The sequence below is a fragment of the Cannabis sativa genome, chromosome X (assembly GCF_029168945.1).
Source record: "Cannabis sativa cultivar Pink pepper isolate KNU-18-1 chromosome X, ASM2916894v1, whole genome shotgun sequence".
Classification (NCBI taxonomy): Eukaryota; Viridiplantae; Streptophyta; class Magnoliopsida; order Rosales; family Cannabaceae; genus Cannabis; species Cannabis sativa.
In genome coordinates this window covers 67,559,689-67,583,558 of record NC_083610.1, presented here as the reverse complement: position 1 = coordinate 67,583,558, position 23,870 = coordinate 67,559,689, and the positions used below count along the sequence as shown (strand labels likewise).

The 23,870-nt window shown below is 33.7% G+C and overlaps 4 protein-coding genes across 4 annotated transcripts; 2 read left to right on the top strand and 2 right to left on the bottom strand.

The window, feature by feature from the left end:
* Positions 1-218: 218 nt before the first annotated feature.
* LOC115713840 (1,4-alpha-glucan-branching enzyme 1, chloroplastic/amyloplastic) lies at positions 219-6,725 on the bottom strand. Its single transcript, XM_030642327.2, has 15 exons — positions 6,482-6,725; positions 6,315-6,390; positions 6,111-6,224; positions 5,416-5,623; positions 5,236-5,305; positions 4,883-5,152; positions 3,812-4,718; positions 3,444-3,560; positions 3,182-3,244; positions 2,234-2,341; positions 1,138-1,239; positions 943-1,010; positions 781-862; positions 528-644; positions 219-419 (listed from the first exon to the last, which is right to left on the bottom strand). Exons 2-15 carry the CDS (start codon positions 6,369-6,371, stop codon positions 336-338), a joined length of 2,367 nt encoding a protein of 788 aa, XP_030498187.2. The 5' UTR covers positions 6,372-6,390; positions 6,482-6,725; the 3' UTR covers positions 219-335.
* A 7,533-nt stretch (positions 6,726-14,258) lies between these two features.
* LOC133032322 (glycine-rich cell wall structural protein 2-like) lies at positions 14,259-15,026 on the bottom strand. The gene has a single exon (XM_061106228.1). The coding sequence runs from the start codon at positions 15,024-15,026 to the stop codon at positions 14,259-14,261; it is 768 nt and encodes a 255-aa protein (XP_060962211.1).
* A 4,421-nt stretch (positions 15,027-19,447) lies between these two features.
* On the top strand, positions 19,448-20,113 carry LOC133032321 (uncharacterized). The gene has a single exon (XM_061106227.1). It carries the CDS (start codon positions 19,448-19,450, stop codon positions 20,111-20,113), a length of 666 nt encoding a protein of 221 aa, XP_060962210.1.
* Positions 20,114-21,613: 1,500 nt separating this feature from the next.
* Positions 21,614-22,249, top strand: LOC133032320 (putative glycine-rich cell wall structural protein 1). Its single transcript, XM_061106226.1, has one exon. It carries the CDS (start codon positions 21,614-21,616, stop codon positions 22,247-22,249), a length of 636 nt encoding a protein of 211 aa, XP_060962209.1.
* Positions 22,250-23,870: the final 1,621 nt, after the last annotated feature.

Here is a 23,870-nt window from a genome sequence, read left to right as displayed (position 1 = left end):
AGAATAAATTGGACTGCATCTTCAAATTTGTAGTCACTCTAAGAGATTCGAAACATTTCTAAACAAATTATTTGCAAGATAAAAAACTCATTTAATAGAAATAATACTGTGGTAGGGAAAAATGACATTTTTTTTATGTAAATAAAGCTCCATTTTCATTCAAACCTCCAAAGGCTATATAAATACTGTTCATTTAAAAGCTGACATGGCATCTCTACTTCACAACAAAGTATTTATACATAATTAACTCCATAGCAAAATCTACAAACTCAATAAGAGAATTATCTTATTTATTCACACCATCCTCTCCGGCTACAACAATCTACCAGAGCAACTTAGTCACTCCTCTTCTTCTCATTGCTTTGACTAACTTTACTCCCACTGTTTCCTTCACCAGTTTCATCTACTCTATAGTAAACCTTCAAAATAAAATACATCACAAACAGGAAAAAGAGAAAATAGATTATGCAATGTCACCTTGACAGGAGAGGAGTGATTGTTGAGAAAAAAAGAGAACAAAAACATACCACACAGGTGCGAGAGGGTGATAATACTTTGAAGGAGTTGGGGCGATTGTTAAAATTTGTCTCAGGTACTCCTGGTATTCCTTCCGGCGAGGTGAAATGGTCTGCATCATGGCCAACCTGCCAGTGCCAAATTATAACTAAAGTAAATTACAGTTTTTTGTGGGTAAACTACAAATTTGGCTAATTAAGCTACCACTCTTACTATACTGAGACATTCATGTTTAATAATACGGTACACAAATATTTTTCTTACTCTTCCATGTCCACCAAATTCTAAAGCATCGCTATCAAGCGCAACCCTGTACTTCCCAGGCAAGTCACACCCAACCTTGTACCTGCATATCACATATTCAAACCCACTCAAAAAGAAAAAAAGAAAAAAAATTGCTAGAGCTAAGATCAAAGCAAAAATTACCCATCATATGAAGTTTCTGGATGGAAATTGAATACAAAAACTAGATCTCCACGCTCGAAGACAATGACCTGTAATCCGCAAAAGTACTCATTTTTTCATTGTCCAAGCACTAGAAAATAGAGCCAAAAGCCCAATTGAAAATTGTAACTACACAAATAGTAAAGAAACGGCCAGACATATTATAGACTGTATTACCTTGTCTTCTTCATTCGTGCTGCTTACTATTTGTTTAGATGATGATACGAATGCAAATTTATCATCGAGCGAATTCATTGCCCTATCAAACGCATTCATAAACTGGACAAGTTTCAAGAATAGGGGAAGAATAACAAAGATAAATCAACAATTAGTAACTGCCCATAAATTAGATAAGCAAATCACATATAGAGCTGTTGCCTTGAGCATTATAGAAAGATTCTGCAACACAATGAACAGTAAACAAACACAAAGAAGGCTTGAAGAGAAACTCTGTACAAATTCTCTATTAAAATCCAATAGGAAGATGCTTCAGGGTTCTACACAGAAATAATAAGAAATGGGATGCAACAAGCCTTTGAATTCTTGAAGCAACCAATTTCATGATGAATTTTTTGAAGAAAACGGTTGAGAGCTAGCAAGAGAAAGCAAAAGTGTGATCAGTCTCTTTGGACATGGACCCCTCCAAGACCCTTTAAATAGTGATAGGCCTAGGCAAGTTTCACATGTTGCAATTTGAAAAACGCAACTTTAGAGCCAAAAATGCAAGAAAATGGCAACACGCCGTCACCTTAAGTGGCAACGCATCAATGCTACTTCCTTAGCTACTTAGTGTCTGTATGCTTTTCCACACTACAGTTTCGAAGCTTTCTCCCCTGCCTGGGATCTAAGCTTAGAATCTAAGAGATTGTGTGTCCCAGACAACATGTCGCCTATTAGGTGGCAACACGAAGTTACATAAGCGTCAACGTTGCCCTTGGGTCCTGCGACACATTTCCTGAATTTTGACCCATTATTCTTGCCCAAATCATCCCAAAATTGCCAAATTCCTCCCAACATGTTTAGATATGTTTATATACCTCAATGTATTCATCGAAACTCGAATTTTGTCAATTTTTGAAGCCAAATACTAAAAATTCAAAATTTAATTTCCTTGTAGCACAAAATTTAGTTTTCTTAATAACACACTATTTGTGTATTATTTCTATTTTGTATTTAGCCAATTATATCAAATACAACATAATTAATTTCAACCACTTACAGCTTTACTAATAATACTAGATAATGAAGATGCATTTTCAAGAGTAGTTCAAACCTTATATCGCAAATGCTCAGTATCCACCAGGTTCCACTGTCGTCTGCACTTTTCATAGCTCCATCCATTTCCTTCTCTTGGGAAGTCAATCCACTCGGGATGACCAAACTATAAATTTTTTTTTTAGGAAAAACGAAAAATGAGGAAAAGAACATAAATCAGAAAATGAGGCTTGGCATGCATGTTAAGACAAGAAGAAGCACAAGTTCATAGAAAAAATTATAGTACATGAATTTTTATGTCCTTTTAAAAGGTTTCAGAACTTTACAAAATATATCTTACACTTGAGGTTACTTGTTAATCATATCATTACGTATTTTTACATAGCACACCATACTATTAGTCCTGACAAAATTGTTAAGCAACTGATAGGAATTTCCTGTCAATTTGGTAAGAGCAGTAGCAAATAGATCAGAGAAAATAGAGGCAAACAGCTGATATATAGATATTAGAAGATAAAATGAAATGAACAATGGACAATGGACAAATGGGTATTCGAGAGACCCAGCACTCTTCCAAAAGCTATTGCTTACTCAACCAAACAATTCTTCACCCAAATCCCTTTTACTACCGTCTTATATATACTATCTCAATACCCCTGTAATGACCCATATACTCTTTTTTTTATATATATATTAAACTCCAATCCTAAGGGCTAAGTCCTAACAGCAACATTCCTTTCACCTAAAACATAATGAAGTAATTAAGAGGTTTCAGAACTTCTCAAAATCTATCTTACACATTAGACTTAAGGTAACCTATTAATTACATCATTACGTATTTTTACATAGCACAATATACCATTATTCCTTTCACCTATAACATCAAAATTTAAAGGCTAAAATTTATCAGTAGTAATCCAAAACAAATTACATCTGAATATAGTCAAGTCAGCTGCAGTATTGATGCCATAGTTTAGTAGACAAGAAAATAGGCTAGAGCGCTTACTTCATTTCCCATAAAATTCAGATAGCCTTCCCCTCCCAATGCCATTGTTATGAAGTGTATCATCTGCAGAGTGCGAAATATAAAACATGAAAAAATTAAACTTTCAAATCATAAAATTTATAATGTCCTTGTCATGCTATAAGGACAAATAATTCATGGTCTAATCAGTAACAAAAGATAACCATTCACAAAAATCAACCCGTTCACTAATAAAGTAGAGAAAACATGCAAACGATTATTACTACTATATGGCAAGACAAACCTTGTGAAGTGCTATCCCTCGGTCAACAGTAGGAGAAGCTTCTGTCAGACAGGACATGCCTGAATACATTTCTTTATCCATCAGAAAGAAGGCAATAGTCTTGTCACCGACAATTGCCTACAGGGGTAGTAACAAAAAAAAATTACGGAAGCAATGAACATCATTTTGATAAGACAAATAACGGAGGCCGAGGGAAAAGGAAAACAGATAACCATGGTTTACTTTTTTCTGCAAGACAGATAAGTAAAAGTATTGAAAAATATTTGCAAGAGTTATAAGACATTTACTACCCAAAAAAGTTGAAAGTACTTGATGAAGTGATCCTGTTCATGGGAATTCATATCAACAAAATCAAAAGAGCCAAATACCTGGTCGTGACTCTCAGCATAAGATATACACTTCTCACTATATCTCCTATTAGTCAAACTCCATGAGATTTCCGTCATTAACCACTCCATATCACTCTTGTTCTTCAAATAATCAATCCACTTATCAGGGACAGCCATTGCCAACCGGTAGTCAAAACCAACACCCCCCTCTGAGACGGGCCGACCAAGTCCAGGCATGCCTGAAACATCTTCAGCAATTACTGTTGCATCAGGCAAGATTTCATGAATCAGATGATTTGCCAGCATCAAGTATACCACAGCATCAACATCTGTGGCCTCACTAAAATACTCATTGTAATTTCCGGAAAATCCCATATTGATCCCATGATGATGATACAACATTGAAGTAACTCCATCAAATCGAAATCCATCGAAATTATACTCCTCAAGCCACCACCTCAAGTTGGATAAAAGGAATCGAAGAACTTCCCAATTAGCATAATTAAAGAGTTTGCTATCCCATAATTTGTGGTAACCTCGTTCTCCAATGTGAAAGTAGGAATCATGTGAGCTTTGACCAACATCAAAGCCATTTAGACCATCAGTGACATTGTTACTCGCATGGCTATGAACAACATCCATTAAAACTCGCAAACCAAGGCTATGGGCTTTGTCAATTAGATATTTTAGGTCCTCTGGGGTTCCAGATCTACTGCTTACAGCAAAAAAGTTTGTAACATGGTAGCCAAAGGATGCATAGTAGGAATGTTCCATCACAGCCATTAACTGGACTGTGTTATAGTTGTTTGCCCTTATACGAGGCAAAACATTGTCAGCAAATTCTCTATATGAACTGACAACAGGTTCTGAGCTACTCATTCCAACATGAGCCTCGTAGATTCTCGGGGCCAAAGGTTTTGGAGGACGAGGATGTTTAAAGTGATATCTGCAGAAGAGGAAGAAGATATTACCATTATTAACCACATTTCATTCTGGCCTTTGGCTATGCAACAACTTGGGTCTATAACACTCTCTGTTGTCATAATTGTAGAACTGGTCGTATATTCATCATATGCAAATTAGGGCAATAGAAAAGTGAAAAACTTGTACCTTTCTGATGAGGGTGGGTTCCAATATACACCATCATATGGTGCTCCAAAACTTGATGGGTCAACTGTGGCATATTTAATCCAAGCAGGGATGCGATCCGCCCAAACTCCATCACTGTGCTTGAAGCGGAACTTTACACGTGAATTATGAGGAATGGCTGACTTCCCATCAGAGTCAGGAATCTTGATACTCCAAACTCCAAATTGGTTCTTCTCCATCTTGTGGTTAGAACCATCCCATCCATTGAAATCACCAATAAGTTGTGCTTCCCTATATTTAAAATCATGACTCTTTGTTTACCAAAATGGTTCACAAAGTTTAAAAACCTGTAATTCAAAAGCTAAGAAACCTACTGAGCAGCAGGGGCCCATTCATGGTACACAATGCCACCTTCTTCATTGTTAAACCCAAATTTCAAATAACCTACACACAGGGATACAAACATGAATTTTAAGGGTTTTAACAAATTCAATCTGAAGATAACTATATCACATAGTTTTAACTATTTAACATAGTTTTAACAAATTACTAACCTCTTGCAAATTCCTCAAGCCCTCCTTCATGTTTGGTAAAAAGCTTTATCTGATCTACATATCTGCTCATTCTATATTTGAAGTGATCTTTATACTGTTCCAAGCTTGGATCAGTGCTCAATATACCAATATGTTCCATTTCTTCTTCCGCTGTTATTGATGAGTTGTCATCTGTTAAAACTGCCGAGGTATAAAAACAGCAATCCACCTGAAATAAGTAAGCCTTTTAGAGCCTCATTCTACACTTAAAAGTTATAAAAAAGGGCAAAAAAACGAGAGGAAAGCAATCCAATAGAGAAATGCTAAAAGACACGTGCCTATCAGCCTCCTAGGTGTTATAACATTGTTAGTGTAATTAAGTATCGAGTTACATATAATTTAATATAGTAACTTTTAGGGAATATCGCTAACCAATCATATCTTCTAAGGTGATTGGCACTGCCCAATAACAATACTCAATCCAATAATGTGTTGCGAAATGAAAGAATCTCCTTTCGGGAAGATAATAATGAGTTGGGAACCATAATGTCACTGTGTCACAAAAACTGTCCACTCCACAATTCTATCTTTGAGACTTTTTAACATTATTATTGCTCAAATAAAGCTTAGAACCCCATGAAACTTAACAAACTAAACCAAAAAAAAATAATAGCTCTAATGGCCAAATTTAGACTGAGAACTTCGAAAACACTTACTTTCCCATTAATTGAGTTCCTTGATGGAAACACAACTCTACGGTAAGCTAGCAACGGCTGAGATCCAGAGCTCCCGACTCCAGGTTGCGCAAAAATCCGACTATTTATAGCAACCTTTGTACAAAAATCAATTAAGATTATAATAGCATAAAAAACAAAAAAAAAATTGAATTGAAATTGAAATAGAATGAGAGAGAGAGAGACCTTGGAAGTTTGAAGAGAGAGTGTGGGAAGACGAAGAAGAGTGGAAGAAGCAATCATGGTGTCAGTCTCACTATCACTGCATCGCCATTAGAGAATGGTGAATGAAGGCAATTAATGATAATAATAATAATAATAAAAGTGAAGAAAATAAAAGAATTATTTAGGACCGTTGGTTGGAGTTTGAGCTGAGATTGAGATTGGATCCATTATAGTAAAGTAATAATACGGAAAAGCACTGAGATTGATTGACTACTTGCTTTTTCTTCCACCTGTGAAATGAATCAAAGAAAGGAAAAGAATTTGATTGCCTCTGCTACGAAACAAACCAAACCAAAGCATCAATCATAACATTTAATATATATATTATATATATATATTATTGAGAAATAAATAAGAAATTTTCATGTTCGTTCATTTCTTATATATTTTAAGCTAATTAGAATTTCTAGGCTTAGATTTTTACATGTATCACATCATATTTCTTGAATTTTTTTTTACCGTTAAAATTTTTTTCTAAAATATTGAGATTATTAGACTTAAAGATTTTTGTCTAATTTCATTCAATTTTACTAATTTAGTAATTATTTATGTGTTAAATCATGCTCTCTAGACTTTGATATCTACCAAATCATACCTCTCGAACTTTTAACATGTATCAAATTATATTTCATAAACTTTCATCCATGTTAGATTTTTATTACTAAAATTGGATAAAAGTTTTTCAATAATCTCAATAATTCAATAGAGATTTTTAACAGCCTTAAAAGTTCAAGGGATATAACTTAGTACATGTTAATATTTAAAGGACAAAAATACTAATTAGCTTATATTTTATTAGGATATTTGTAGCAATAATACTAAAAGAGTATTGCTATGAGGCACCCATGGTGCTTAGCACCAGTGTCGCCTTATAATTTGTTAGCGATTTTTTATAATATTTATTAAAGTAAAACAAGTAGGAGCCAATATTGAATTGCACTAATATCGATATTACACCTTACAAATAATACTAAACAACATGAGTGTCCTTTAACATTTTAATGGGTTTTTTTTCTTTTTTGAACTCAGAAACAAATTACATAGGATTAGGCATGTCCCGCTCAATAGCGAGACTTACACAAGAGGGATTAATCCCAATCCACATAGCACTAACTTTGTTCACCAAAACATAATTGGTCAAACCATGAGCGACCCCATTCGCTTCCCTATATATAAAAGAAATACCCATAACAAAATCATGCAACAATAAGTTTCGAATAGAATCTAATATCCCATCCACATCCCTACACCCATCCTCCTTTTTTTTTTGGATTAATTGGATAGCATGTAGGCAATCAGATTCAATACAAAATTGTCGATATTTCCTCTGAATTCCTAATTGGAGACCTTCCTTGATCGCTAACAACTCAGCTTGTAATGGAGACCCTTCCTGCTGCAGAGAAGTTGCTACAGCAAACTGCACCCGCCCATCACAGTCACGTACCACACACCCAATACCCATGCTTTGCCCTCCCTTTTTGACCCCTCAGTCTACATTGATCTTCATCATACCCTGCACTGGAGGAGACCAACGTGCTGTTGCTCTCTGTTGAGTACTATTCTCCCTCTAATCTTGTCCTTGAAATTCACTTAAGAACTTAGCACACCACTCCACCACATCAGCTGGCCGAGCCTCCTTCCCTCCATGTTTTGTGTTGTTTCTTATAAACCACTGTTGCCAGCATAACACCAGGAACATCTCATAGTCCATCTTAGTCCAAGCCTTAGCAAGTCTCATCAAGAAAGTCATGACATCTTCTTTACCAACTCTCTGCAGTTTGTTCTTGAACCCGCTCAACTTCCAGACCCTCTTATTGGTTTTACAGCCCCATATAGCATGAAAGACTGATTCCCTTGCGTTACTGTTGCACCTCTGACAGTAAGGATCAACGTTCGTCCCTCTATAAGCAAGAGCTGCATTTGTGGGCAGCCAGGAATGTGCCATTTTCCAAACAAAATGTATGACTTTTGGGGGAATTTTCAGCTTCCACATCATTTTCCACCACTCTCGAATGTGACTATCATCCGCTTGGCCTACCTCTTTCTGAAGCTCAAGTGCCATTCTATACTCGCTCCGAACCGAATACTCACCATTGTTGCTGTAATGCCACAAAATCTTATCCTCCAAACTGGGATTAGCCACAGGGAGTTGAAGGATGATATCTGCATCTTCCCGGTTAAAGATGTTGTGAATGAACTCCTCATCCCAATCTCCATTATGCAGTTTCAGATCTATAACTCTAAGTTGTGCAGGGATACTAGGCTTTTCGTACACCTTGAAGCTTCGAGGTCGAGGTAACCAAAGATCTTCCAATATCTTAACTGAATTTCCATTACCAATTCTCCATCCATATCCATTAAGCATTATTTTCCTTCCCCACACCAAGCTTCTCCACACAAAAAAAGCATGTGCCCCACACTTAGCATCCAACACTCCCTTCCCCAGATAATAGCTTGCCTTCAAAACCTTGCTGCAAAGTGATGTGGGTTGCCTTATACATCTCCAAATTTGCTTAACAAGCAAAGCTTGATTAAACATTTCAAGATCCCCAAATCCTAGCCCTCCCTCTTCTTTGGGTTTGCATAGTTGTTTCCACTTACACCAATGTGTCTTCTTGTGTTTTTTAGTTGAACCCCACCAAAATCTAACTGCCATCCTATGTAAATTGTTAATAGTACTCTTGGTAAGCCAGAAGCAACTCATGGTATAGGGTGGGATAGCTTGGATGATGGCCTTAATTAGTACCTCTTTGCCGGCCATAGAAAACATAGACATCTTCCATCCCCTTAGCTTATTCCAAACTCGATTCTTAATAACCACAAACACTTGCTTCTTATTACGTCCCACAAGAGAAGGAAACCTGAGATATTTCCCATGATTTTCAACCACCTTCATTCCCATATATTCTCCCAATGCCCTCTTTTCGATAATAATATTCAAATCTTTTTTTTTCGATAATAATACATTAATATTTTGTTACAATTTAAGTACAAAATGTTAATTTTTGTTGTTAAAACAATAATGTAACAACATACATTTAATAATTTATTTGTTTAGTTTATATTATATATTTTTTATGTTACGTAAATATTGTCACGTCATCATTTAACAGCAAAAAATTAGTAATTTGTACTTAATTGTAATAAAATATTAATTTTTTGTATTATTATAAAAAAAAAATTAAATATTAAAGTATAACAATTGAAAAAAAAAATACATATTGTTGTTTTCAACTTTTTATATTACTTTTATATTTATACTATTATTTATACATTATTTTTATATTGTAAAAATGAAATGAAAAAATTTACAAAAAAAATAATTATAATTCATAAAAATATATAGGAAATGTCTATGGTAGAGACCTTGGTTTTGTGCCTATGGTAGGGATATTTTTTTAGCCATTGATTGTTGATCTAATGGTAATAAAGTTGAGGAAATATAATAGTAATAGTGGAACCTAGCTTATAATATTTTTACACATTTTTTGTCTTTACACTATTGTCTTCTTCTTTTTTTATTTTTTTTTTAAAGTAAATTTAATAGTTATTTTATTTTACTTTTTAGTACACTTAATTAGTAATTTCTTATTATTTTTCATATTCTTCTAAGGATATTTTTTTTGTATGTTGCTTTCAAAAAATATTTATTTTAATAAGCTTATTGAGGACCCTTTTTAAAATTTATTTTCTAAAAATTATATTTTATGTCTTTCTTAGATTTATTTTCTTTATAATAAAATCAATTTTTGAGCAATACAACTTTTTAGTTCATAAAAAAAAAAATCTAATAAGTACAATAATTCATAATAAAATTAAATTAATATGTATACATCAACGTATATTTAAATAAATACATAATCAAGTAACTCATATTAAAATAAATGAGTAATTTGCAGTATAAATATCTAAGTTTAACTTTCGATTGTAGATAAATATTTAAGTTTAATTTTTGACAATAATAATACCTAAGCTAAAATTCTTAAACTTCCCTAGGTACGTGGTCATTAAGTGTTAAGTTAATGCCCACATGACAGACCTTAATTAATCTAGATCATTAAATTTTATTTTTTAATTAAAAATTAATTTAAATATACCAATAAAAAAATAACACGTGTATAATAACTTGACACTTAATGGCCAAGTAACTAGAAAAGTTCTTAAAATATAACTTAGGTGTTAATATCGTAAAAAATTAAACTTGCGTATTTATCTGCAATAAAGAGTTACACTTAAGTATTTACGCCACAAATTACTCAAAAATAAATTAATAAACATTTTTTAATTCATATTAAAATAAATTAATATTACACATGATTGTGTAATTGGTTTAAATTTTATTTGTAGGGATGCTAATCAAGTAGCACATACTGTAGCCAATCATGCATTGTAAATAATGTTACATGTGGTATTTGGATTGAGATTGAACTTACCATTTTTACACGTAAACAAATATGCATACTTTTCAATATCGAGTTGTATTTGAAAAACCGTGTTTTTGCAAATGTCAGTTGTATATACGAAAATATAAAAACTGTAAGCGTTTGCAGCAGCAGAAAGTAATTCTGCTACAGCAAAACTGAACAGGCAGAATATAAAATATTTGCAGAAAAATAAATAACTTGACACAAGAGATTTGTACGTGGTATCAGTGTTCTCCCGAACACTCCTAGTCCACGGGGCCACGCCCAGAGAATGAAATCAATTAATAAAGTATCAAAATTACAAAGACAATTGACTTAAACAAGTTTAGACTCCCTCTAAAGAATTGCCGCAATCCTTTGTAATCCACTTTATGAATCTGACTTCTTGAAACACCTTCAAGCCCGAACTCCCTTCGTCTTTGAAGTGTGAGTGCTTACTTCCTCCCGAAGTAAGGCTTCAACAAGTCTTCTCCCGAAGACCAAGTGCTTACTTCCTCCCGAAGTAAGGCTTTATCAAGTCTTCTCCCGAAGACCAATCTCTTGTTCAGTCAAGTAGTTCTTCACAACCTCTAGGATAGAGTAAGAACAGAAATAGAACAACTAGAACCTAGATGAACAACTAGGCTCTCACAAAACAAAGAAAGACTCTCTTCTCTCAAAAGATAAATGCAAAAAATGAATAATGGAAGAGGTAATTCGAATGGTTGCTCTCTAGGCTCTATTTATAGAACATAGAAACCAAAGAGGCAACCACAAGTTCGAATTAGTAGCTGTACAAAAACTTTCCAAAAGAAACACGATCTGCTACATCAGATTCGGATGTTGACGCAGCAGATCTGACCAAAAACGGGAAACTTACTAAAATCGGGTCCGATCTTCTATCAATGCTTGATTCCTGCCAAAAATAGATTAGATATTCTGATTGTATCAAGATACAATCGAAATTAATAAGGAAAAGGCAATAATCAAAGTTTCCCTAAAAAAGACAACTTTCCAAAAGAGAATTCCTTCTCTTTTGAGAAGTTTTCAACAAAGAAAAGTTCAGCTGAAAGTGCAACTTTCCAAACAAGGAAAATGGCAACAACAATCCGAATTTATAAGGTAAGAAATCGAATATGAATGCACAACAATCTTACCATAAATGAAAAAATTATTTTGTCAACTAACTTGCCAAAAAAAGACTTTACAGTATTAACATTAAACCATTATTAGAGTAGTTCATGTTGTTAGTGTTCTGAGTTGTTAATACCTAGTAACTGTTCTTAAGCACGAATATAGTGAGTGTTAGTTAGAATTAGTTGTAGGTGGTAAGTTATGTGTATACTTTCCTTACATTGTAATCGGTTCTCCATGTAGAATAAGAGTAATATATGACTCTCATTATAAAGAAGGTACAACAGGAATAACTACCTTCAACTAATTTTAACCAACAACCTCCTATACCCATCTTTATAACAGGTACTAGTAGTTTGTAACAACCAAAAGCTTTGTAAAATACATGTTTCAGTCCGATTTTGTATTTTGCACACACTCCGTGATCTAACGTCATAATTGCTTCAATCCCTCCATGATCTATAAATTTTGTCGTCCTTGATGATTTGATTGCAATAATATTTCACACCGCATACTTGTGTGCGAAGCTATAGTATCTTTGCAAGTGTCGTAGAGCTCGGTTCTCCATTGGGTTGTAAGCGGAAACATCAGTGCTTATTGGATGTAATGCGGTAACATCAGCTATAAGGCAATGATCTTCCATTTGGTAAATGATGAGTATGCGTCATGTTTAATTATTTGGGATCATAAATAAAAATCAATTAATATTGGTACATATTACAAAATTAAGTTGTTGAAAAAGTGATTATTACATAATTATCTTAAATTATTGATAATTATGCGGATGCATAAGTATGAGACTTTATGTAATTTGGAGGAATACTTTATTCGATATGCAAAACTTAATTAAGTAACCATAAATCAGAGAACATATCATATATACCAATTCAATTAAGCAACCATAAATAGAGAACATATCAAAGTATTTTTGTAAATAAGATTAATTTTAGATACAATAATTAAAAAATCTCATTACTAATTCTAATTTGTTTAAGGGATTATTTTACAAAAACATAAAAACAACAAAAAAATTACAAAAATACGGTTTCACGGAATTTTAAACCTATTTACGATTTTTTTGATTTTATTTACAGAAAATACGGTCTTTTTATGTTGTAATCTTGTTAATTTGTTGTTATATTTATGTTATTTTTTTGTTGTTATTTTGATGTTTCTTTTATGTAGTTTTCTTGTTGATTTTATGTTGTTTTCGTGTTATTTTTTGGAAAACCGTAAAAATGTAAAAAAAACATTCTTTGAACGTAAAAATGTAAATATTTTACAAAAAATGGTGCCTTATGTAATTATTCTTTTGTTTAATCTGTTATCAGTTTATTTTTTTTATGCTCTGCAAAAAATAATCATACTCCAAATTATTATTTTTTCCTTATCCACTTACATTTTATTTTTATAATTTTATAAAATACATTTAACATATAATAGTACAATCTTTTTTTTATAATATATTAATAGCACAATTTCAAGAAAAAAGAAATTCATTTTATGAAAAAAAAAAAAGTTAACCTTCCAATTGTACTATTTTAATTTTATCGATTTTTTTTGTATTTATTTAATAGATACTTTTTTTTTGCAAACATTTGGCCAAATGGAAATGCACTTTTATGATTCCAATGCATTTTATAGGGTAGTAGACTAGTGTCTTATCAAAAACTACTAATTCTCACCTTTTTACTTCGGTGTGAGATTTTTTTTTTTCAAAAAAAAAATTAATAACCTACAAACAAATACATCTTACACAATTTTGACTTTTAAAAGTCATAATAATTAATGGTTAAAAAAGTGTAAATATATTATAGGAACAAAAAGATAGTCATTGCCATAAAATTATTCTATATATATATCTAGATAACATTAGTATTAGTAGTGTTGTGTATCTAGATTCTAGTGTATAATAATAAAATCTATTAATTTAAATTAATAATCGGGTTATATTATAAGTTTTATCTAATATTCCTGTGAAAATAAAAGTATTTTTTATAATTATCGAAGGTAATAAAAAATTATAATATATGTAAGAAAAAAGATATTATATTTGTAGGGTATTTTAAAATATGATATATTACTTTTCTAACAATATATATGTTTGGGAAATTATACTGTTTATAGTTACACATATATATATTAATTTATTTATTTCTTTTTTTTTGAAAAAAAAAAGAAAGTACTAAGGACATAAATAATAATAAAAAGCAATATTTTTCAAAAATAAACCAAGACTGAAAGGAAAGGCGGTATAACCATTTTCTCTCAGTCCTCCTCACGATTCACTTCACTGTATTTGCATTTTCTTCTTTTCCCTCCCTCTCGATCTCGCCTATATACACCATGTTTCAAAATGAGGATAACATTATTCAAAATGGAAAGAAGAATTATAGCCATTATCATCGTTTTTGCCTCTGCTGTTTTCAGATAGTTTTTTCAGACTCGGACCACACGATTCTCCATCACCACCACCTCCACCTCCACCTCCGATGATCGATTCTCCATCATCACCACCACCTCCACCTCCGATGATCGATTCTCCATCACCACCACCTCCACCTCCACCTCCGATGATCGATTCTACATCACCACCACCTCCACCTCCGATGATCGATTCTCCATCACCACCACCTCCACCTCCACTTTCGATGATCGATTCTCCATCACCACCACCTCCACCTCCACCTCCGATGATCGATTCTCCATCACCACCACCTCCACCTTCACCTCCGAAGATCGATTCTCCATCACCACTACCTCTGATGAACGATTCTTCATCACCACCACCTCTGATGATCGATTCTCCATCACCACTACCTCCGATGAACGATTCTTCATCACCACCAACTCTCATGAACGATTCTCCATCATCACAGCCTCCAATGAACGATTCTCCATCACCACTACTTCCGAACGAAGAATCGATTTCATCCTCCAACTCTCCATCACCTCCTCTCAACGATTCACCATCACCACCACCTCCGAACGAAGAATTGATTTCATCCTCCGACTCTCCATCAACTCCTCTCAATGATTCTCCATCACCTCCTCTCAATACGAACAATGGTGCTAGTAGTAGCAGAAGCAGCAACGACATTATTCGTGATGTGGAGGTATATGGATCGTCTGTCATCCTAGTAACACACAGGTCCGATCAAAGTCCACTGACAGCAGAACCAGAGATTAATCTACCGGAACAGATATTTAAAAGAAATCACGACATGTGTGACCAATGTGGATTATAACTTAGGAATGAATCTCGAGTTATTGAATGTTGCCATCACTGATTCCACCTTCGTTGTTTTCTGAATTTGTGTGCGACTAGATGTCGATCATGTCCCCTCTGCTGCTGGTGGGAGGTAAGTTACTAATTTCTATCAACAAATAACTAATTGAATAACTAATTGATTTGGTGCTGTGTTGATTTTAGTTACTATAACTGAATGTTGTAGCTAAATTTTAATTTATCAATAAGCTGTAATATTTGTTTAATATAATAATCATGTTAGCATATTTAAATCGATCATATTGAGTAAACTGAACTAATTGAACTAATAGTTTAGCATTATTTTTGTTGTGTGTAAATAACATTTTCACTCAAAACTCAAACATAGAATTTGTAGACAAGATAGGAAGTTTGAAATGCATAAGTACTCAATTTTTTCTTGTTCTATATTTTTAGCAAGTTTTTTTTTGAAAGTACATTAGTTTGATGGTGCATTGTGCTTTCATTCTGCAGGTGTGGTTTCAGTTGTTTGTCTACGGAAGAGGTGATTTCGGTGGAAGCTAGAACGAGTCTTAATCAATAATGGAGCAGTGGATCAATGTGGTTGCTCAGCTTTTTTTCAGGAGAATTATGTTCTATTCTGCATTATGTTACTATAAGAGAACTTTAGAGCCTTAAGTGTAAATTCTTGAATAGAACAGAGCCTTATAGACATTTTATGTGTTAAATACAAATGGAGTTATATGAGAATCATAGATACTAATCCAATAAGTAAATCATTTATTTTGTTGATCATAATTCCATCGCCCAAATTGAGGGTTCTTAGTAGAGTTCCATCAGAGAAACTGATCATATTGTTAGGTTGTATAAACTACATAAAAGCTTCAATTAGAAGAAAGAGGAAAAAAAAAAAAAAGAGATGACGATTACTTCAATCGAACTATATTTGGAATCCTTCTCTTCTCTTTCTTTTGCATTTTTTTATTACTTTCAAGCTTATATTTTGAATAAGAAAGAATGTTTGTAAATATTTTAATTTTATTTTTGTTAACTTGTCAATTAAATTTTGTTGTTGTGTAATTTTTTAAAGATATGCTAGAAATGAATTTTATAATATTGACTTTTATTTTAAAAGTTGAAAAGTTGAGAAATTAGATATTTTGAAAGTTGTCATGTCTTATTTGTTATTTATTTAGAAGGCTTATTTAAGGAAACTTACACAAATAACTACATGACACGTAAAATATAACTTTTATTCTGTGTCCTAACTTTTTTCAACAAAATACTGCAACACGACAAAAAAAATACAATTTTGCGCCACATGTCAAATTTTGCATGCACAAGACTACAATAACTATTAATTTTTTATTTTTTTTTAAAAAATGGATCTGAGTAAAAATATCAGCCCCCACCCACACCATTTCTTCTGTTTTTAACTAATATTCTATTTATGAGCATTGATATAAGGCACCAGTAGTACTTAGTATCACCTAAAGGTATTATCTTGTGATTGGTACTGCATGAAATTTCATATTTTAATATTACCACTTTATTATTTAATTAATCAATTAATTAAATGTCGAATAATAAAGGCTAATTAGTAATTTTTCCCCTCGAACTTTGACATGTACTAAATCATGTCTCCTGAATTTTTTTGCCATTAAAAATTCCTTTGAACTATTAAGATTGTTAGATTTAAGGACTTTTGTCTAATTTTAGTAAAAAAAATCTAACATGGATGAAAGTTCAAGGGGCATAATTTAGTACATGTCAAAGTTTGAGGGGCATGATTTGGTAGATATCAAAGTCTGGGGAGCATAGTTTAGGACATAAACAATCACTGAAACAGTAAAATTGAAAGAAATTTAAACTTTAATAACAACAGGAATGAAAATAAACCTGTAATACTTTAAACTTTATAAACTAGAAGTTACAGATGTTGGGATCCCAAAAATATTTACAAAATATTATTACAAGTCATTTTCTTTCAGCCGGCCTAAGCGGGAAAACAGAGTTTCAAAAACACAACACTGGTAGACCCCAACCCGCTTGGTCTGATATGGCCCGGACATGTACATTCTTTGTCCAGCTCCTGCACTCATGGCTTATCAGCAATAGATTTACCCTTTCCTGCACAGTAGAGCACCCATGAGCCAAGCCCAGCAAGACAGTATAGAATATCAATAACATGTTTATCATACTATATAAACAATAATGCCAATCTCATATGCCTGTATGTCACAGACTTGCATGTTAAGCTCACATGCCTATTTATGTCTACGTGGCATAGACCTACGTATTGCGCTCACACGTCTAAATACAATAAGGTCTTAGAATAGTTCATCTCGGTTCTGGTTACCGAGTCCAACCTGATTATGCCTTGAACGCATAACCCTTAATCTCAATATATATATCACATAATTAATGGTGCCACAACACTATTTGTCTATTTGCTATAGACATGCATGTTACGCTCACACGCCTATTTGTCTATTTACAAACATTCTTTCTTATTCAAAATATAAGCTTGAAAGTAATAAAAAAAAATTCAAAAAAAAAAAAAGAGAAGAGAAGGATTCCAAATATAGTTCGATTGAAGTAATCTTCATCTCTTTTTTTCCTCTTTCTTCTAATTGAAGCTTTTATGTAGTTTATACAGCCTAACAATATGATCAGTTTCTCTGATGGAATTCTACTAAGAACCCTCAATTTGGGCGATGGAATTATGATCAACAAAGTAAATGATTTACTTATTGGATTAGTATTGTTGACTTCGCTTTTAGCCAACGACAATGAGTCTTTTTGATAAGCGATAAACGATGTGTCGTAATAAGAATACGTAATAAAGCAAATAATAATAATAAGAAGACACAAAAATTTTATAGAGGTTCAGCCCCGAGCAGTTCGGTAATAGCCTAATCCTCGTTAGTTGTATTGACTTAAGAATAAGGAAGAAGATTCCTTTTCTTATAGTCTTATAATAGTATCTCTGAATATATAATTCTTAGATAACATTAGCTTATAGCGTTTCGGCGTATGATCTTTGTTTTACAGTTTCCGTCCCCCTTGCCCAGTGAACATTCCTCACTATTTATAGGGCAAGAGACTTGAGGAGGAAGAGTTTCCTCTCTCGTTACAAAGCGCATAATCACAAGATCGTGGGATCATTGCTGAATGCTAGGATCGTGGGATTGAGGCTGTATACACCGATAGTGGAATTGTGTGTATGCCACATCCACGCAAGTTGATCCCTGAGTTATAGGGATTGAACTGGTGACTCACGAAGTGCTTGGCTGAATTCGCTAAGTATTGCTCATTCTGCACGGCTCGTTGAGTATTCCATCATGGACATGCCAGCGAGGCATCCTGCTCGGCATGTTGATCCGACCAGGTGCTCTAAGTTAATGCCACATGTCACCATTCTTGTGATGCCACGTCAGAGTGCCAATTCTGGGATAACAAGTATCTATGATTCTCATATAACTCCATTTGTATTTAACACATAAAATGTCTATAAGGCTCTGTTCTATTCAAGAATTTACACTTAAAGTTCTCTTACAGTAACATAATGAAGAATAGAACATATTTCTCCTGAAAAAAACTGAGCAACCACATTGGTCCACTACTCCATTATTGATTAAGACTCGTTCTAGCTTCCACCGAAATCACCTCTTCCGTAGACAAACAACTGAAACCACACCTGCAGAATGAAAGCACAATGCACCATCAAACTAATGTATTTTCAAAAGAAAACTTGCTGAAAATGTAGAACAAGAAAAAATTGAGTACTTATGCATTTCAAACTTCCTATCTTGTCTACAAATTCTATGTTTGAGTTTTGAGTGCAAATGTTATTTACACACAACAAAGTAATGCTAAATTATTAGTCCAATTAGTTTAGTTTACTCAATATGATCGATTTAAATCTGCTAACATAATTATTATCTTAAACAAATATTACAACTTATTAATAAATTAAATTTAACTACAGCATTCAGTTATAGTAACTAAAATCAACACAACACCAAATCAATTAGTTATTTGTTGATAGAAATTAGTAACTTACCTCCCACCAGCAGCAGAGGGGACATGATCGATATCTAGTTGCACACAAATTCAAAAAACAACGAAGGTGGAATCGGTGATGGCAACGTTCAATAACTCGAGATTCATTCTCAAGTTGTAATCCACATTGGTCACACCTGTCGTGATTTCTTTCAAATATCTGTTCCGGTAGATTAATCTCTAGTTCTGCTGTCGGTGGACTTTGATCGGACCTGTGTGTTACTAGGATGACAGACGGTCCATATACCTCCACATCACGAATAATGTCGTTGCTGCTTCTGCTACTACTAGCACCATTGTTTGTATTGAGAGGAGGTGATGGAGAATCATTTAGAGGAGGTGATGGAGAGTCGGAGGATGAAACCAATTCTTCGTTCAGAGGTGGTGGTGATGGAGAATCGTTGAGAGGAGGTGATGGAGAGTTGGAGGATGAAATCGATTCTTTGTTCGGAGGTAGTGGTGATGGAGAATCATTCATCGGAGGTGGTGATGATGGAGAATCGTTCATCAGAGGTGCTGGTGATGAAAAATCGTTCATCGGAGGTAGTGGTGATGGAGAATCGATCATCAGAGGTGGTGGTGATGAAGAATCATTCATCAGAGGTAGTGGTGATGGAGAATCGATCATCGGAGGTGGAGGTGGAGGTGGAGGTGGTGGTGATGGAGAATCGATCATCGGAGGTGGAGGTGGAGGTGGTGGTGATGGAGAATCGATCATCGGAGGTGGAGGTGGAGGTGGTGGTGATGGAGAATCGTGTGGTCCGAGTCTGAAAAAACTGTGTCTGAAAAAAGCGGAGGCCAAAACGATGATAATGGCTATAATTCTTCTTTCCATTTTGAATAATGTTATCCTAATTTTGAAACATGGTGTATATATAGGCGAGATCGAGAGGGAGGGAAAAGAAGAAAATGCAAATACAGTGAAGTGAATCGTGAGGAGGACTGAGCGAAAATGGTTAGACCGCCTTTCCTACAGTGAAGTGAATTGTGGTCTTGTGCATGCAAAATTTGACATGTGGTGCAAAATTGTGTTTTTTTTTTTTTTTGTCGTGTTGCAGTATTTTTTTTGAAAAAAGTTAGGACACAGAATAAAAGTTATATTTTACGTGTCATGTAGTTATTTGTGTAAGTTCCCCTAAATAAGCCTTCTAAATAAATAACAAATAAGAAATGACAACTTTCAAAATATCTAATTTCTCAACTTTTCAACTTTTAAAATAAAAGTCAATATTATAAAACTCATTTCTAACATATCTTTAAAAAATTACACAACAACAAAATTTAATTGACAAGTTAACAAAAACAAAATCGAAATATTTACAAACATTCTCTCTTATTCAAAATGTAAGCTTGAAAGTAATAAAAAAATGCAAAAGAAAGAGAAGAGAAGGATTCCAAATATAGTTCGATTGAAGTAATCTTCATCTCTTTTTTTTCCTCTTTCTTCTAATTGAAGCTTTTATGTAGTTTATACAACCTAACAATATGATCAGTTTCTCTGATGGAATTCTACTAAGAACCCTCAATTTGGGCGATGAAATTATGATCAAAAAAGTAAATGATTTACTTATTGGATTAGTATCTATGATTCTCATATAACTCCATTTGTATTTAACGCATAAAATGTCTATAAGGCTCTCTTCTCTTCAAGAATTTACACTTAACACTCTAAAGTTCTCTTACAGTAACATAATGCAGAATAGAACATATTTCTCCTGAAAAAAGTTGAGCAACCACATTGGTCCACTGCTCCATTATTGATTAAGACTCGTTCTAGCTTCAATCGAAATCACCTCTTTTGTAGACAAACAACTGAAACCACACCTGCAGAATGAAAGCACAATGCACTATCAAACTAATGTATTTTCAAAAGAAAACTTGCTGAAAATGTAGAACAAGAAAAATTGAGTACTTATGCATTTCAAACTTCCTATCGTGTCTACAAATTCTATGTTTGTGTTTTGAGTGCAAATGTTATTTACACACAACAAAAATAATGCTAAATTATTAGTTCAATTAGTTTAGTTTACTCAATATGATTGATTTAAATCTGCTGACATGATTATTATCTTAAACAAATATTATAGCTTATTGATAAATTAAAATTTAACTACAGCATTCAGTTATAGTAACTAAAATCAACACAGCACTAAATCAATTAGTTATTGAATTAGTTATTTGTTGATAGAAATTAGTAACTTACCTCCCACCACCAGCAGAGGGGACATGATCGACATCTAGTCGCACACAAATTCAAAAAACAACGAAGGTGGAATCGGTGATGGCAACGTTCAATAACTCGAGATTCATTCTCGAGTTGTAATCCACATTGGTCACACCTGTCGTGATTTCTTTCAAATATCTGTCCCGGTAGATTAATCTCTGGTTTTGTTGTCGGTGGACTTTGATTGGACTTGTGTGTTACTAGGATGACAGACGGTCCATATACCTCCACATCACGAATAATGTTGTTGCTGCTTCTACTACTACTAGCACCATTGTTCGTATTGAGAGGATGTGATGGAGAATCATTGAGAGGAGGTGATGGAGAGTCGGAGGATGAAATCAATTCTTCGTTCGGAGGTGGTGGTGATGGTGAATTGTTGAGAGAAGGTGATGGAGAGTTGGAGGATGAAATCGATTCTTCGTTCGGAGGTAGTGGTGATGGAGAATCGTTCATCGAAGGTAGTGATGATGGAGAATCGTTCATCAGAGGTGTTGGTGATGAAGAATTGTTCATCGGAGGTAGCGGTGATGGAGAATCGATCATCAAAGGTGGTGGTGATGAAGAATCGTTCATCAGAGGTAGTGGTGATGGAGAATCGATCATCGAAGGTGGAGGTGGAGGTGGAGGTGGTGGTGATGGAGAATCGATCATCAGAGGTGGAGGTGGAGGTGGTGGTGATGGAGAATCGTGTGGTCCGAGTCTGAAAAAAATGTGTTTGAAAACAGCGGAGGCAAAAACGATGATAATGGCTACAATTCTTCTTTCCATTTTGAATAATGTTATCCTCATTTTGAAACATTGTGTATATATAGGCGAGATCGAGAGGGAGGGAAAATAAGAAAATGCAAATACAGTGAAGTGAATCGTGAGGAGGACTGAGTGAAAATGGTTAGACCACCTTTCCTACAGTGTAGTGAATTGTGGTCTTGTGCATGGAAAATTTGACATGTGGCGCAAAATTGTGTTTTTTTTTTCGTGTTGCATTATTTTTGTTGAAAAAAGTTAAGACACTGAATAAAAGTTATATTTTACGTGTCATGTAGTTATTTGTGTAAGTTCCCCTAAATAGGCCTTCTAAATAAATAACAAATAAGACATGACAATTTTTAAAGTATCTAATTTCTCAACTTTTCAACTTTTAAAATAAAAGTCAGTATTATAAAACTCATTTCTAACATATCTTCAAAAAATTACACAACAACAAAATTTAATTGACAAGTTAACAAAAACAAAATTAAAATATTTACAAACATTTTTTCTTATTCAAAATGTAAGCTTGAAAGTAATAAAAAAATGCAAAAGAAAGAGAAGAGAAGGATTCCAAATATAGTTCGATTAAAGTAATCTTCATCTCTTCTTTTTTTTCCCTCTTTCTTCTAATTGAAGCTTTTATGTAGTTTATACAACCTAACAATATGATCAGTTTCTCTGATGGAAATCTACTAAGAACCCTGAATTTGGGCGATGGAATTATGATCAACAAAGTAAATGATTTACTTATTAGATTAGTATCTATGATTCTCATATAACTCCATTTGTATTTAACACATAAAATGTTTATAAGGCTCTCTTCTATTCAAGAATTTACACTTAAGACTCTAAAGTTCTCTTACAGTAACATAATGCAGAATAGAACATATTTCTCCTGAAAAAAGTTGAGCAACCACATTGGTCCACTGCTCCATTATTGATTAAGACTCGTTCTAGCTTCAATCGAAATCACCTCTTTTGTAGACAAACAACTGAAACCACACCTGCAGAATGAAAGCACAATGCACTATCAAACTAATGTATTTTCAAAAGAAAACTTGCTGAAAATGTAGAACAAGAAAAATTGAGTACTTATGCATTTCAAACTTCCTATCTTGTCTACAAATTCTATGTTTGTGTTTTGAGTGCAAATGTTATTTACACACAACAAAAATAATGCTAAATTATTAGTTCAATTAATTTAGTTTACTCAATATGATCGATTTAAATCTGCTAACATGATTATTATCTTAAACAAATATTACAGCTTATTGATAAATTAAAATTTAACTACAGCATTCAGTTATAGTAACTAAAATCAACACAGCACAAAATCAATTAGTTATTGAATTAGTTATTTGTTGATAGAAATTAGTAACTTACCTCCCACCACCAGCAAAGGGGACATGATCGACATCTAGTCGAACACAAATTCAAAAAACAACGAAGGTGGAATCGGTGATGGCAATGTTCAATAACTCGAGATTCATTCCCGAGTTGTAATCCACATTGGTCACACCTGTCGTAATTTCTTTCAAATATATGTTCCGGTAGATTAATCTTTGGTTCTGCTGTCGGTGGACTTTGATCGGACCTGTGTGTTACTAGGATGACAGACGGTCCATATACCTCCACATCACGAATAATGTCGTTGCTGCTTCTGCTACTACTAGCACCATTGTTCGTATTGAGAGGAGGTGATGGAGAAT

Excerpts from the sequence above, each read along its gene's own strand:
- LOC133032320 (XM_061106226.1), top strand. The coding sequence starts at position 21,614 with ATGACAGACGGTCCATATACCTCCACATCACGAATAATGTTGTTGCTG.
- LOC133032321 (XM_061106227.1), top strand. The coding sequence starts at position 19,448 with ATGTCGTTGCTGCTTCTGCTACTACTAGCACCATTGTTTGTATTGAGA.
- LOC115713840 (XM_030642327.2), bottom strand. The coding sequence starts at position 6,371 with ATGATTGCTTCTTCCACTCTTCTTCGTCTTCCCACACTCTCTCTTCAA. Across the intron at positions 4,719-4,882 it reads AACCCACCCTCATCAGAAAG|ATATCACTTTAAACATCCTC; the intron begins GTACAAGTTTTT and ends CCTCTTCTGCAG. Across the intron at positions 420-527 it reads CACCCTCTCGCACCTGTGTG|GTTTACTATAGAGTAGATGA; the intron begins GTATGTTTTTGT and ends TTTATTTTGAAG.
- LOC133032322 (XM_061106228.1), bottom strand. The coding sequence starts at position 15,026 with ATGACAGACGATCCATATACCTCCACATCACGAATAATGTCGTTGCTG.